The following is a 17,187-nucleotide window of genomic DNA, read 5'->3' as shown; positions in this document are numbered from 1 at the left end:
AATGCTCGTAAAGCAGTTCAATGGAAATAACTTTTTAATTGATCGTACCACATTGCATCGTGCTGTCTCTAATGTATTAGTTAAAATAATACAAAATTGTCTTTTCTGTTACCGATTATAAGCAAAAAATCCGTATGTAATGATTTTTGAGATCTGTATTATCATTACATGAAAAAAATTGATTACTATATACACTTCGCAGACCCGTTTCAGCACTGTATTTTTAATATCAAACCAATTTTGAACTATTGTCGTTTGATTGTACACCGATGGGGCTTCGAGAAGTCCAAAGGCAAAATAAAGACAAGCCTCTGCATATAAACAGATGAGCAACAAATCGTTTGACATACCCAAAACTCACATATGTAGAAGAGGTAGAAGACGTATTTGGTTCTTCTGATCTGATTAACATGAAAAGAATTATAATTTAAGATAATATACAAAAATTTGTTTTTGTTTCAAAAACCAACCAACCAACCAAAAAATCATAGTTGAATTGTTGTCTTCATCTTCTTTATCGGCACAACTACCTGGGGAGGTCTTCTTCCTTTATCGGCACAACAGCCTCAAGAGGTCTAGGCCTGTCATTTCTGGCTTTCTTTGACTTTATTTACCTGTAGCCGGATAACCGTATGAGCGGATAACCGTTCAGCGTACAAGGGATTGGTGTTGTTGGGATTTGAGACCGGTCCTGCTGTGTGAAGATTTCCGCCGCTACTAACATTTCACCCCCACCCCAGAGATATGTTCTATTTTTTTTTTTTATTTTACGGACTTTTGTTCAAGAAATGAATGAGGTCTTATCGAACTTCCTTAATTGAGATATAAATCGAATTGAATAGTTAAGTTAATTATTACGTTGGCAAAACTAAAACACCATATGCAAACTAATCTTTAGAATCCGTAAAATCGTAACGCAAAAATAAATCGCAACAGCAAGCAAACAACTTAAAATCCCTCCCAAGTTTTTAAGTTTGTATAAACTTGGCTCTATCGTTCAATTTGTCTTTGATCAAACCAGAAAATGCATATTTTCCATATTCTAAACGTATAATATATGTTTCGAACCCATGAATTTTGTAGCTTATCTAAAAGGGAACCATTAAATCACAGCTATTACCCAGCACACGTAATGTTCAAGCACCACCTGCAAGTAAAATGACACAAAATAAACTAATGACCGACGCTTATCGTGATTCTGTAATAGATTGGTACAATACCAAATCATTCCTACTGGATGGCCCGGTCGAATAATGGCACCAAACTGCATTGTTTGGCGATAAAGGCAGCAGTGCCCTTCGGGCAAGTGAAATGTGTAAACCAGTTATCATAATAGGTGTAATGTTGCATAAAAATAATTTTACATATCCGGGAACCATTGGTCTCCGGTCGTTTACCGATAGCTGCTTCTGTCCTTGAACAGCACATAATATTACATTTTTTTGTTTTCCAATCCAATTGCTGCCATGACCAATACTGCTATGACCTCACCGACGGACCAACGCCCAGAATGGTATTCAGATAATCTCAACCGATGTTTGCTTTTTTCAAATACTGTTTACCACGAAATTTCTGCCTCCATCGACTACCTCCTCAAACCTATTAGTTTGTCTTACACCCTCGAACTGTCTTACGAATAAAATCATGCGAATCGTCTGGGTGTTATGTCACAACTTCATTTGGCGCACATTCAATGGTGTTGAGTCAAGAGGGCCCTTTAAACTAGTGACCATTTTCCCGGAATAATCAGTAAACCAAGCAGCTTTCATATTTTCATGTGGCTTCACCCGCATGCATGTTCGGCTCTGATTTAATGTTTCATTATACAACCATCCACTTCATGAACATACAGCAGCAGCAGAAGCATCAGTAGAAACAACTCTCCAAACTTGACTGCTTAACGCTAGTGCATACATTGAAGGGTCTATCTGTTCATTCTTTCTTTTCATTCAAAGCAAAACAAGTGCTCGACAATTTCTTTTACGGAAAAATCACAAAGCCAGCTACAATTATAGAGCAAGTGTTATGTATTTTTATATAGCAATAGTGTCACACACTCTTTACATCACTGACCGCTTGCAATTCCGTACAAAATAACACATCTTGCATAATTATACTTCAGCATCATGATTTAATGATGTATTACAAATAACTCACACTCTTGACACTAATACTTGACATATTTATCGCACTCAGAGGTTGTTACCAGTCCTTTTCCAAAAAAACTGGAGCATATTTGAAACCTTCGCTTGATAAGCGACAAGCTTGTTTCCCAATTTTTGCTATATGCAATACTCACAAACTAAATCGAGTTTTCTAGACACTACGTGTCCTTGCATCGTGTATTAGAAAAGAAAAAACTACAGAAATGCTCTAAAGTAATAACATTATTATCATCGTTTTGGTAAAAACAAGCTGCATTTATCGAAATGACATTCATCAGATAAGCAATGCACAAAATAACATGATCACAACACATACAAAACTGCTCTAATCCATCACCATCCATCTTTGCCATCGGCATTCCGGCATACTGCGAGATGCAATTTGTTCCTCTAGTTTGGTTGCAGCAGCTGCAACATTTTACCAAACTGCCATTTTCTTACAACAGTCAATCTTCGTTAGTGTCAGAAAAAACGGGAACAAGAAATCAATACTTTGTGCGATTTTCCCCCTGGCAGGAAACTAGATAGGTTTCGAGCGTAAAACTTACTGCCAGCGCTAAATCATGTCTGCACGACCCTATCGCCACCATTACATTAAGGTCAGCTGCATCCTATTTTCAAACATTCAGAAAACTTTTGCAGCAAAAAAAGCATTTTTTAATTAGATTTAAATTGTTCGTACGCTGTATACCAATTCGTGCAAAAAGAACAAGTTGTACTATTGCAACTTCAAATTGAAATAGTTAAACGCATACCTTTTATGTTATGTAATCAGAATCATATTTAGTATAACCAAGCTTAGTTTAAGCTTTAGCTGTTTTAACTTAATTAACTAAATTTCATACAAAATGCAATAGCATTTCATTATCAATCCACATTAATTTCTAAAATGCTTTATATTTAATTTTTGTTTTAACGATTGTACAACTGAAACGAAAACGAAACTGAAACGAAGCAATAGTATAAACCCTTACAAAAGATTTTTTTTCTAAGTAAGCGTTTTCGAAATTGGGGCGGCCCGGAGGTATGATGGTAGTGGCGCCGGTCTTCACACGAACGGACCCGACCAAAATCCCATCCGGGCCAATCCCCCGTAGCAAGGACTGACTATCCAGCTACGTGGTAAAATAAGTCGAAACGGCCAGGCCGTTCTAACTAAAACAAAAGCGTTTTAGAAACGGTAAAAATATTTATTTTACATGGAGGCGTCTAGTACTCTAACTTTTAATAAGCAATGGAGGCGCATGGTATTCCATCCCTATTATAGATTGCAGTTGTTTAATTCTTATTTAGTTTCATCAGACGTGTGGAAGATTATTGATTAGCATTAAAAATGTATAGGTTCTATTTTCACTATTCGATTCTATGTTTACATAAGATTTGTATTTGCAAAGTATTTCGAAATAAGCCATATACATATTGTGCTCATGGTGTTGAAAATCATATTGCTGGTATTGCAATTCAGAACCTGGAAAGCGAAGTGTTCATCGATTTATAGAAATGCTTTGCTGAAGATATGAAAATATCTTTTAAGATTCTATATGAACTCATCCCCAACGCAACACCCAACGCATGACCAAACCTAGAAATAAAATCTATGAGCACAACAAGACTACACAGTTACTACCATACTAAGATGACCATCTGTTTAATGGTTATCGTATAAGACGGGTGTTGCGCTGATAGTCATACAAAATTAAATTATAGGTTTAACTGTTGACGATGATTATTCCCCTATTACGAGACGGGAAATAACTAAACATTTACCTGAAAGATATTTCATCATGCTTTACTGATCACTCTTCGGAGGCGTGTGTATTTTTTTACGACAAATTTCTTCCACTCATTGCTTTAAGAATGGCTATAGCTTTTTTGATTAACCTTGTTGATGGAGTTGTACGTTTGCCAATTATCCATTATGGTGTTGGTTTCAAAATTAACCAAAATGAGTTTAATCAACAAAGAAAAATCTCGATATCGTTCACAAAATTTCTCAAAGCTAAATTTTATGCAAATGATCCACAACTTCCGAGTTTATGTGTTTTAATTTTGTTTGACGCTGGACAAAGAAGTCTATGTCAGACAGTGTCTGATGAAGATGTTTTTGCATAACTTTATCTGATCTTTTTTTCTTTCTTTGAAAATGTTCCAACCATCAACAACGATTTTTAAAGCCCCAACACAGTAAACTTAATTAACTGAACATTAATGTTGGTGTTTTTATTGAAAAGATATTTATGTGCAAAACTACTTAGGTTTCAAAACATATAGTTTTTATACGATTTTATTAAATTCATATTTTATTTTAATTATTTTATTTTTTAATTATTAAATTTTATTTAAATTTAATTTTTAATAATTTCATCGAAAAGCCTACTCATATCGGATGATAAAATCATCCTGACCTACAATCTAATGCGTCAGTTTGATCCAATAATAAAGGTCTCTTGTTTGTATCGCATAAGCAGCGATATTCCATGTGTTTTTATATTTATTACACGTTAGCAAAGCCTTGTATCGTATTTTTTGCATATGCTCGAACTATACGATATTAAAAACTGCATCCAATACTATCAAATATTGGCCGGAATCATACTCCAAGCCTGTTTTTTTTTTTGTATGCGTTTTGACGTTTCCAAGTTTATCCGCTTACATACATGAGAAACCAAGTTAAGTCTAGCAAAAACCGATTAGATAGGTTTCCTAGTGAAAGCAGCTGGCCGAAGCTCAACAAATGTCAAAACAAAGAATTTGGTTAGCCTAACCAGGTTAGGCCATATTTCCCGTGTGCGAAAAATGTAAACAAATTGTTTTAACAAAAAGAATTATTTTAATAATCAGACTTATATTTTGTTTCAAATAAATTGAATTTAATGTTAACTTTCTAAAGTTTAATCGATTTTTCTAAAATTGTGGTTCCGCTAAAATGATCCCTTATGTGATTAATTAAGTCAAAAAGCTATGTACTTTACGAATCTGTACATAGTAATACAGCCCGGTACCTGGATTATTTAACAGTTACATGCTTAAAACTTAAGCCTTTTAACTTATGGTATGATCTGCCCCATTTACGGAAATTGATAACAAAATATTCATTAAATCAATACTACAGCCTAAGCGTTCTATGATTAAGAATTTTTGTAATACACGTCAATATGTAATTGATCCTTAAATTTAAGATCAATACTTTATTTGTTGCTATTGTGCTAGTAGCGCAAATCTGTCGTAGGGATTATTTGTCAGTAAAAATAATCTCATTCAGCTGAATTTGTAGATGACAAGTGTACCAAGTGGCTCAATTGTATATTTCGGCCAAATTAATTGGCCAGACAGCATACAGTCAATACATAAATTGAATTGAAGAAATTGAAATTGAGTCAATACAAAAAAAATGCAAACAATGTATCTCATATTACCTTCAAAAATGCTTTATATCACAGTAGCAACAGATACATAAAGCGTACCAACACAAAAATAACATACGATGCAAGCTTTACTGATAGTGCATTACGCATTCACCATTCAAAATGCTTTATTGCAATGCTTATTAATCGTAGAACTGACCTTAGGTATTCATAGCACACTGAACATGAATTCATAGCACACAGAACAGGCCCTACATTGTTTACCTAACGTGTGATTGATGTCTAATACAAATATGTTTATCTGCGATACAACTTCACAATTTGAACAACAGCAGAACACATGCGTACCACTGAGCAATAACACAATATAGCCACACTATCATACAGTTTGATAATTTAGTTTTCATCGCTTAGTTGTTTTTATGTTATACTTGGGTTAATAACGTGTACGAAATAAATACGAATACGAATTATTCCTTTCTGTCAAATCAATAACACCAAGAAACAAATCCACAGTTAAACAATCCTTTTATCACAGGAATTCCAGCACCCCAGTTTTGCAATTATTTTAATGTAACTTAAAAGGTAATCGTCAATGAGTTTTCCAAGGCATTCGACTTCATAGCTAAAGTAATTTTCAATCGCTATTTGATATTTTATTACTAACCAGAAACAATTTCCAATTCCAAGTTTCCCAAACTACTTTACACTAAAATTTGAAGTCATAAAATATTTTTCATTCTATTTCTAAAAACTATTTACAAGATTGTCTACAACTCTGAAATTTTAATACTGTAGCAAAACTGGAGTCGATTTATTAACATCATGTCTTTACTATTTTGAAAATATATCTGCTGAATTTTATAATTTCTCCATTTTTTTGTTAAATTTTATAAATTTATAATTTAATTAATTTTTTTAATTTCATTCGGTATTTGTTTCATTGTTTGATAAATACTACCAAATACAAATTTAATTTGTTCCATTGAATTACGGTAACACAAGCTTTCCTTTATCATATCCCACATCTCTTCCATTACAAATATTAACTATAATTTTCTTTATCTTTCGATCTTTCCTTCTTTATACCTTTCTTCTCTCATCACTTCTAAAGGCTTTGCTCAGATTCTATCCTCATGACTACATACTTCACTTTCTATCTTCTTCTCCTTTTACTCATCGACTATATCTATACTGCAGAGACCATAATGTTTTCAGACATGCTGTTCTACTCATTGCAAAATTTGTATAGTGAATTATCATAGTTTATTTCAATGTTTCAATGTGTTTATTGTACCATTCGATGTGAGAATTTCAAAACAAAAGCGATGTGTGTAAATGTGTTTCAGTTTGTTTCTTTACTGTACAGTTCAACCAAGCAACCTACCATTTGCTTGGTTGATCGTTTACGGCAGCTCATGCGGTCTCTTATTTCATAGTCTCTGTTCGCTTAATCAGTAAAACCTCATGTGAGATCTCCTTCTATGTGCCTAACATTGACTGTAACTACTATCTTTCTACTCTGTCCTTTCTGTGTTTGTGTGTAAATTTATTGGGCACATAGTTCGAATGAATATGTTTATGATAAACGAAAGTACTACAAAGACTGTTTGCTTTCAATAGACTGCAGATACTGAAAGTATTAGTTAACGAATTAGTACTTGAAACAATGAAACATATAAATTTTTGTGTCATCATTTTTACAATTCATTTTTATTAATAATGAATTTCTACTGGTGTTTCTCGTTCATACATAAATGTAAGATGCTTAATTAAACATCTACCACTCTACCAAAATTAAACCAACATATTCATTCGAATTCTTTGTTCCCAAAACATTTCCTCTTCAGAAAAAAAACAATCAAATCTACTCTACAAAGTTATATTACTATTCTAACATCCGTTGCTCGTTGTTTCTATATATCACATTTTCTCCATCGTGTAAACAACACCAACCACCACCACAACCACGACCACCACTGCTAAAATGTTTTACAAACACTCACACAACGACCCCTGTTTGTTGCGATAAATACATCTACATCATTGTGTCAATACGTACGACACGCTGCGTTCTGCAATCAATTAACGGAACACGAACATATAAAACCAAACATGCCTACCTTCTATGTACTTGGTTGGGTGCTTTTTATTGGATAAATGGTGTTTCTCACATTGTGATGCACAACATTATCGCATATCACACTTGACAACCGACACACATGTATATCCCCGTTTCGACCATTACTCAAAAATCTCGGTTCTTCTTGTGGCGAACGTGCAATTTCGGCAACAAACCACAAATTGCTACACAAATATGTAAACACACCTACACACATACATAAACAACCCCTATCACACCTGTGGCGCCTGGCGGTGGTGTGTGTGTGTTGAAAATTACACAAAATATAAAACCCTGGACGAAACGAAACAACAACCATACGCATAAAAAAAAACAAACCGTCCCAATCAAACGCGCCGTAAACTCCTTTCGGCATATACGAAACCTGCACATAATCGGGGGCGGGTGGATGGTACTGAAGGTTTCACGATGAGGAACATGCCAATTTGTTGAACTCCATGTGGCTAACCGCGATCACGTTTCTCTGTGTCGGTTATGGAGACATCGTCCCGAACACGTACTGCGGAAGGGGAATCACGCTAACCTGCGGAATGGTGGTAAGTAGAGAACGGGTCAAATCAGGGTATCATTCCCACCTTACATCAAAAAGAAAACATCGACTCCCATTCGTACACCTTGACGTACAGAACAACCCTGACCAACAGGTAACTGCAAAGACGAACACATTCCTTCCACACCCTGATACGCTCTCAGCTGTGCCTTTCGAAACTTCTAAATACGACTATTACCATTACAAGCGGACACTAAGCATAAGGACCTTACGCGCAAACATTAAACCTGGCCGCGACTGGTATAATCTCCGCTGGATGTGCCGAAGCTAAAAGAGCTTCCCGTTGCGCTGTATGCGGGTGTTCTTCCTGTTGTCGTTGTGCTGCTATCACCTTCACCCCAAAAACCAATGCACGATGATACAAATATTCTACACTTTACAACACACTCAAACAAATCACAATATTTCGCACTCTAAAGTTGGTGTAAAATCTTAAGTGGTGATAGATAGAATAACACCAATCAGCTCTATGTTTGCCGTAACACCACTTACACTTGTGAACTTTGTGAACAACAACTTTCTACTGATACTAACCCAAACACCTGGCTTCTGCGGTGTGAAATTCAATCGCTGTGCGTTATACTAACAACACGCATGATAAAAATCGACTGTTGTGAACGTTCTGTGATGGAGCCTTGGACAAACAAATAAAAAGTGACAACCACAGACCTCGGAAGGCGATCCACATCTTTGTTGCGTCCAATGCAAAGCATTAACATTTGTGAATGAAGCCAACATGCCGTTTCTGAATCCTGAATAGTTCGCATGGTTGGATATTGTTCCGCTACTTTCCGTCATTTACTAGTATTTCTGGAATTTGGAGAAACATTTAAGAACAACATTAAAGCCACAATCATCCTTCGCTGGAATGCATTATGCATACACGGTGTTAATTATGAAAAACAAAAAGCTATGAAGGATAACAAACTAACATAATGCTCCGAAGCGGAAAACAATCTCCACCTACAACGTGTGCTCCCACTGCATTCCCTTCCTTGCTTGCTCTCGTTGCTCGTTGCTCAAGCCATCCCTATCACTTCCTGTGTGTTCCTCACTCGTGCTGCTGTTGCTGTGTTGCTCCTCTCGGTCCATATGCGCTCTCTGTACATGCTGGGTGGCTTTCGGCAGCCCGTTTTGTTGACATTGTTGTGTGCTTCTCTTCTCATTTAGATGGATATGCTGTTTTATGTGCCTTTACAATTGGAAGCAAGATATGAAAAAAGTAATATACACATACAAGAGCAAGGGAAAAGAACCGCTTCATACGAGAACAATTGCTGTAAAGAAAGTTCAAGAGGCGGTGTATATGTGTGGATGTGTTGCTGTGTAGGTGTGGTTGATTTTTATTTTCTGCTTTCCTTTTAAAAAGGAATAAAAGAAACACCACCTATGGTACACAAACTATGCTACAAATGAAAATCTTTCCCTAATGTACAGTGTATCTTGACGCCATTTGCAAACAATTGTGCAAAGTGTGTCAAAACAAAATGATATGCCCAACATTTGTACGTTAGCTGTGCAGGAATATACAGGGTGGGTAGCAGACGTTCAATGGTTGCGTTTTTGTTGTCATATGTTTGTTTGTTTGTGTTGTGTTTTTGTTTGTTTTCGTCTCACCATTACCGTTGTTCTTTCGCTTTATACGTTCTATTACGATTTTCTGTGTTCTGTTCTAACCCATCAATTGGCTTGTGGTGCTTATTATGTTACACAGTTGGTATTACCGACCTTCCTTGTGTTTCACCCCGTTTTGTTTGTTCATTGAATTAACACTGAAATTACACACACGTACAAACTGAAAATCACTCGATTGCGTAACACTTCCGTTAATGTCATATGCTACCTCAATACTTCAATCGAACGTCGATTTACATGGTAAAAAACATGCCAACAAAAAGCGTGCTATCTAGTGTTACATATTTTCATTTGGGTTAAATCATTTGCGCTCGACAAAAAAACCCATGCGACAAAATACTTCTTTTATGCGATTCTGCTGTTGCAGCTCCCAGTGCGAAAAGTAAATACATAATGTTACGCTGAATTGATCGAATATATTGGTTGGTTGGTTGATTTCACTGCTGTAGCTGTACAAACAGTACGATATTGGCTAATGCGGCAGTAGCTGTAGCACATCAAAGGCCCATCAAAGCGCAAGAGTGTAGAAAATAAAATTCAATTTTACGAAACATAGCAATCCAATTTCCGATATCAAATCAGAGACAAAACAAAATAACGTTAGTTGAAAAATTTTGTTGTCATTCTTCCATTAGCATCGCTATGGCAAATTACCCTCGTTTGAATTATGTTTTCATTTTCTCTGTATTCTTGACGTATTTTTTATGTAATTCATCCATGGTTTATACGCTGGATTAGGAACAATCTGCACCGTACAAGTGTGGTTCGATATGTATTTATTGATTTTCTTTTATAATTTGTAAAACCAGTTTACTACTATTTACTCTTCCAGTTTTTGTATAATATTTTTTATCATTCTCTATGTCTTTCACTTCTTCTGTACTCTGTTTTCCTCTATCTCTTTCATAGCAATATGTCCATATTTTTAAATCTAACCGTTCGTTCGTTTAAGTTATTATATTCTTCGATCACCTACCCCCCATTTTCATTACTATCGCCCTTAATACTGAATGGTGACATTTCACGCATTCCACTTTGGTCATTTTTTCCTTCCGTTTTCCCACATACCCTCTCTTTCTCTCTTTCTCTCTCTCTATCTCTCGCTATTTTTATCTCTTTTTAAACCTCCCTTCTGCTCCTACTCTCTCTCTCTCTCTCTCTCTCTCTCTGTCTCTGTATCACCAAGATCAATCCACTGCTTGCTCCCAACTTTGCAAAAGAAATATTACTTACAATTAAGCAAAAAATACAAACTACTATCCACCATCACACCAAGAACAAACCTCGCATAATTTGGATGTCAAACAATTTGTCTACAGGTTTCACGATGAAGAGCATGCCAATCTATTGAACGCCATGTGGTTAATCGCGATAACCTTTCTAAGTGTTGGCTTTGGCGATATCGTACCCAACACGTACTGTGGCCGTGGTATTGCAGTCAGTACTGGTATTATGGTGAGTTTAATGAAACAATCTTTTCGTTCAATCATGCGTTTTTGTTTTATGTTATACCCCGCCGACCCACACTTTACTACTTACATGCGTCTATCCTTCCTCTCCCTGAAGTCTATCGTTTCACCAATATTATTTTCTCCTTTCCTGAGTATTTTTTTTAACTTTGTATATTTTCCGAAACATCTATCTTCAAACGTACAACAACCAATTTTAAAGCAATTATAAGTAATAATAATATTTAAGCAAGTATTCAGCAGCAACAATCTTTCGACACACTTCGATTATTGTTCCGTTTACTACTATCCTTACCACATTTTATACTTCTACACTATTTTGATTTTTTATTATAAGCCATATATTTCTGCTCTTTCCCATAGAAGGAACGTACATATGTATACTTAGGTCTCATATTACATCCCTCAACGCCTAAAACATCTGACCTGACAAAATATCCGTGAATCTTTGAATACGTTTATAATAAATACTATAAATAAAACATGTATACAAAAATAGTACATAACCCGCTTCTAGCTAGTGGTGTAAAATTTATGATAATAAAACTCATATTAATCTTAAACATCGGCATACCATCCACTTTTAAATCATGCCACAAAAATTAAAGCTAATAATATTATCTTAATACATTTTACATAAAAATACATTTAATTTATTAGCGTCCTAGATACACGGATCGCATGTTTTGCATAGAAAATGTCACACAAATAAGTATCGTACCGTCCTCAAGTGAAGTTACTTTTATTTTCTCCATACGTTCCACTGTGTCTGATAAGTTTCTTTGTATACAGTCCAATGCATCAACTCTGCATTCATTTCCACTAAGATGGAGGTTGCTTGCTCGTGTTTATCGTTAAGTGAGTGCAAGGAAACTAAACAACCTTCTATGCTGCCTTTGTGACGAAACGTGTCAATCCTTGTCGAGCCATACGGTGCCTTTAGATCGTGCCCGTTTGCCCTGGGTGTAAATAGATACGATTCGCTATTAATCTCCCTTGCACAACCTAACATAAACCTAACCAAACCATGCCCGACGGAGATCAATCAGCACAACCTCCCGTCGAAGTGTGCTGCCCGGTCCCATCGGAAAGGCAAGAGCCGCTTTGGGCGAACGAGACGATCATAATGGTACAAGAAACTGCAATCATCTCCCAAGCGCCAAAGGTCACCAAAGGAGAGAAAGAAAAACATTACCGACTACCAAGAAAGAGATAGTGAGTCTGGCTATGGTTAGCCGAAGGGTTTCCCACGGGCGCTTGCGAGTTCCTGAGTGGCTGTACCAGAAGCCAAGATCGTTGATGCGCCCTGAGAAATGAGTCTCATTCTTTCTTCTGCATACAAAGTGACCCATGTGATGCTGGCTAACAGACACGGTGTGTCACGTATGTCCAGATGTGGAATGAATATGCATGTGCGTGCTTATACAACTAGCTGTGCCCGTAAATTATGACTCTCGATGATGCCTGCCACACAACAATATTCGTTGCGGAGCTTTACTCACATGGCCACGGTTGCCATCATACATAGGATGGGAACAATCCCTCTCAACAAGTTGACGCCACAGCAATTCAGCTGGAACAATTGCTCTTCTACCCAACTGTTCACTAGCGATAGCGAAGAAATGCTCCATTAAATTTCTTCCCTCAATATCCCAAGTACCCTCGATACCATGCGTTCGCTTTGCTTTACGCAACAATACTAGAGAAACAGTCCAATTTTATGGCTCTTCGCTGTTTCATGGGACATATTTAATTGGCTACTTCTAAATAATCTACTTTTATCCAAACTCCACTGAACCGTATCTGCTGAATAACAAAGAGAGTACAAACACTTACAAAAACAGAAAAGAACACACAGACGAACCAAATGCCATTGGCGATCTCAGACTAAACCAGTCGAGATTCTACCAGAATTGATGAGCACACATGAGCTCAATATAAGCCACGCACATAACCCAACGGTAGAACCCAGACGTCGTTTACGGCCCGTCGGTTGTTGCCAATAAATTATTGAAGTAAATCTGACGTCTAGAAGACGCAACGGACAGAAACTATGCAAATTTATGTAAATGCCTTTCCCGACAATAGCATTTACAATGGCGACGGTCGGGAATGGCGTGATATTATAGTGTCGTAAGCTTCCCACAATCCTTGCCGATCTGTAAGAGCACCTAAGATACCCCGTCGCTTCATAAACAGTAACAGGTTTCCTCCGGCAGCGTGTTCCGCCATCGACAGGATCAGGATCGATTCAGGGCCCTTATGTGGCTTAATTTATTGGACCACTTGAAATCTGCCCTTCCCATACGAAGCACTACGCACAATAGCATAACTGTTATTAATGAGAGCTGATTTACAGTGGGTGAGCTCATACCGCTAGGCACCAGTAGGTGGGGCTTTACAAAAATGAAAGAAACCCTGAAAGACCTGCTAAAAACTAAAAACTGCTGCCTAGAATTGCTCGATATTGAGTTGACTGATAGCTTTTACAACCGGTCATGAGCATTGGAATCTGCTCTGGGTGGATGTAAACGAACTCAAAGGCATAGCTGTGCTACAAATCAACCAAATCCTTACCCAACGGTAAGCATTTGGTGTGAAAACTAATTTTCTTTCCCTGCACGCACATTTACTGATTCAACGAGCTGCTTCATTGTACCTTTTATGGTATCGCTCGCTTGGGTGCGCTTCATTCATTCTGTGCACAACATTTCCACTCGGGAACTACTTTGCACTTTTCTCGTACGGCAGAAGAAAAAACTCATCTAACCGCTACGAAGTACCTTGATAAGAGGGCGCCACGTTTTAAACGATCGCGCCTTAGTACACCCGGTCGCTGTCGTTACTAACATCGATACAACCAACCGAGCTATCTAGGCTAACTAATGCTGCCCACCTTCTCCGCTTCCATCTTTCCTAAACGAGACTTTTTGCAAACTCACGCTGACATTTCATGCCGATATTTTTCTTCTTTGTTTTTCGGCGGAAAAAATGAATGACCACGTAAATGTGGAATAACTTTGGCAAGATAATCGTATAATGGTGTACTCGGTGCGCATTTTGATGATACCGTTGGCGAAACACGGCTGCCATTCTGCAGGCGCCATCCACCGCGGATGTTGTCTTTCTTCTGGCATTCATAAAAACAACGATCTCATCCCGCTTAGTTTTGTTTGCACAACCGGCAAACAAGCATTCTCGTCTTCCCTTCTCTACCGGCCATATCCGCCGACCAACTAACCTCCTGGTCAACTGCTTCAAGATTGCCGACAAAGCAGGCACGCTACTGCTTATGATGATGCCGGTCGAAAGTGTTTGATTTATGAAACGATTTCCTATCCATAGCGAGGTCTGTTTCCCCTCGGATGCTCGGCTCTTATTAACGGAATAGACGCGATGAGCGTACAGGGAAAAAAGGACCCAACCAATGGTGTGTCAACCCCGTTCCGCTCAACAATTGGATTCGCCTTTTCTCGTTCCAACAATGCGTACCGAAACTTACACCGCATACGCGCCTTCGCCAAATCTCTTCATTGTTGTAAATATTCATGGCTTCATCATATGTGGCACGAATGTCAAATTGTCTTAAAGCTTTCTTTCCTCGGTTTCGACCCAGAGTCTTAACGTAGTATGGACGCACCCGAAAAACTTTCCATCATGCAGGCACGGTGTGTGTGCTCCAAAGTCTCAAGACGATGTTTTGGCGCCATGGAATGTTTACCTTCATAGCGTAGATTCCTATCGAGGGTGGTATTTATGATTCCATTAATATTTCCGCGCAACACTGATAAATAATAAAACTGCTGCGCGAGTCGTTATTTCACATTTTCAATAACAAGTGAGTTTACGTGCACCTAAACATTATGTGTGGTTTATATTCATTCATAACTCCTTACGATAATCAATACTTATGGGTATCCCATTTAATACATTTAAGTCAACTTGTAAACCATTTTTTTATTGGATTGCTTTAAACACGGGTTTTCGTTTAATTTAAGCGTATGTGTGAACTTACCCGTGAAATTTCAAATTTCTTTAGAATTTAACTGCAAGATTAAAATTCTAGAAAAAAATGTTTGCAATATGTTTACAATAATAATGACAAAAGCTTAAAAAGTACAACAAACTGCTCCAAATTAAAACTAAACATTGGCCATAAAACGAACTTCGTCTCAACCCTTGTAATACAAAAACTGTAAACAATCCTTGTAATAGAAGAGCACATCAGCAAAAGTCTAAACGTAGCTTCAAACGATGAACTTTTACATTTTTAAAATGCCCCCGCATGAGTACCCGTCACACTTCGCAATGATTTTTTTTACTCTTAATTTTGCTTGGGTGCGTTTTTTTTAACATCCTCATTTTTTTTACTCATTTCACGCTCGAAAATGATCGTAAATCTTTTGCGCGCTGTCGTGCAGTTTCAAAACAACGCACAACCATCCATCCGGAAGTGGTGCCGAAACCTTCCAGTACCTCCTACAATTTTTAAGAGCAAACCAGTGATGCTGTGCTTGGAAACAAAATGAACTCACCTTCCCAATCATGACCACAAATAACACCCACAGCAGCTGCATAACTGCGGAGATATGAGATGAGTTTAGTGAAGATAAAAAAAAAAAAAACAAATAATACTTTTCCTTCCCCGTTGCCCGTTGGACCTCTGAAACATTTGGATTTTATGCTTCATTCTTTTCGGTACTTGCACACCCAAACATATGCTCTCACTTAACACTGTAATCTGAAAGTAAAACAACACAAAAAAGATTACATTTATTCCGAAATCCATTCGCACAACCCACCATTCAGCCATACGCACAACGCCACACATCGTACGACACAAAGGAAGGACATAATCAAAAACTTTAACTCACCAAGTAGTAGCAGCAGCAGGCAGCAGGACGAAGCAGCATCGCGCTTATATGTGCGTGCGTGTGTGTACGTGTACTAACGCAACAAAGTTCGTGCGCGCCACGTGATTCTCCTACGGTTGTTTTGTTCTGTTTTGGATTTTCCTCTTTTTGTATTCCTGCATTGTGCCCGTTCATGCGTAACGTGTGCCATTCCGATTGCTTGCTCCTCCGCACGGTCGCTCATTTGCCGGTTTAATATCCTGTATCACACATTACACACGCATGCATACGTACACACTACACATCCCCAAAAAATCCACGTACCCTACTCCCCTCCCTCATCCCACCGATCTCTTTTGTCCATCTAACCTGGAAACGAAATAAACAAGCTCCAAAGTAAAAATACACCGAAAACGATACTACACAATACTCTGTACGAATAAAAACACCAAACTTCTAAATGGAAAAAAATTAATCAGCTCGCCGAGATGTTCCACAAAATGCATTCATCCCTGTAACGCCCCAGCAGCAACGCGTTACAGCAGGGAAGAGCATCAGAACATTCGCAGGATCAACGTTACCGGCCACCATTACTGATCAGCGATATGTTCGCTTTTTCTTTCTGTTCTTTTTCTTTCTCTTTGTTTCTTTCCCCCTTTCGCATGGTGCCCCCCGCGGCTGTGACGCTTCCTCGACTCCAATCACGGTATACGATCGGAAAATTTCATCGCCCGCCAACAAACGCCTCCGGATGTGTGGTGTTTTTTTCTTGTTTCTCTTCTTCTTCTTGTGCTCCACCCCTCCCGCCTGCCTATAATCTAATTAACTTTTAACGATCTGGATGGCGGTTCCGGGCTGCAGGGCGCTGGCTGTACGGCACTGCTAGTGGCGGTCGTCTCCCGGAAGCTTGAGCTGACGCGAGCGGAAAAGCACGTGCACAACTTTATGATGGATACGCAGCTCACCAAGCGGGTAAGTGGCAAATTGATGAAACTGCATATCGGTAA

The 17,187-nt window shown here is 37.9% G+C and overlaps 1 protein-coding gene across 1 annotated transcript in view; it reads left to right on the top strand.

Annotated features, from left to right (window-relative positions):
- The window catches only part of LOC128707756 (small conductance calcium-activated potassium channel protein), a 103,031-nt gene that overhangs the window by 80,040 nt on the left and 5,804 nt on the right, over window positions 1–17,187 (top strand). The window contains exons 9-10 of the mRNA XM_053802715.1: window positions 11,178–11,313; window positions 17,042–17,152. Of these exons, the coding sequence (XP_053658690.1) occupies window positions 11,178–11,313; window positions 17,042–17,152 (247 nt within the window). The remainder of the gene's footprint in view (window positions 1–11,177; window positions 11,314–17,041; window positions 17,153–17,187) is intronic.

This window comes from Anopheles marshallii, chromosome 2 (genome assembly GCF_943734725.1).
Source record: "Anopheles marshallii chromosome 2, idAnoMarsDA_429_01, whole genome shotgun sequence".
In the NCBI taxonomy this organism is placed as follows: Eukaryota; Metazoa; Arthropoda; class Insecta; order Diptera; family Culicidae; genus Anopheles; species Anopheles marshallii.
Note: the sequence above shows the minus strand (reverse complement) of the source record. Positions and strands in the feature narration are given on the sequence as shown.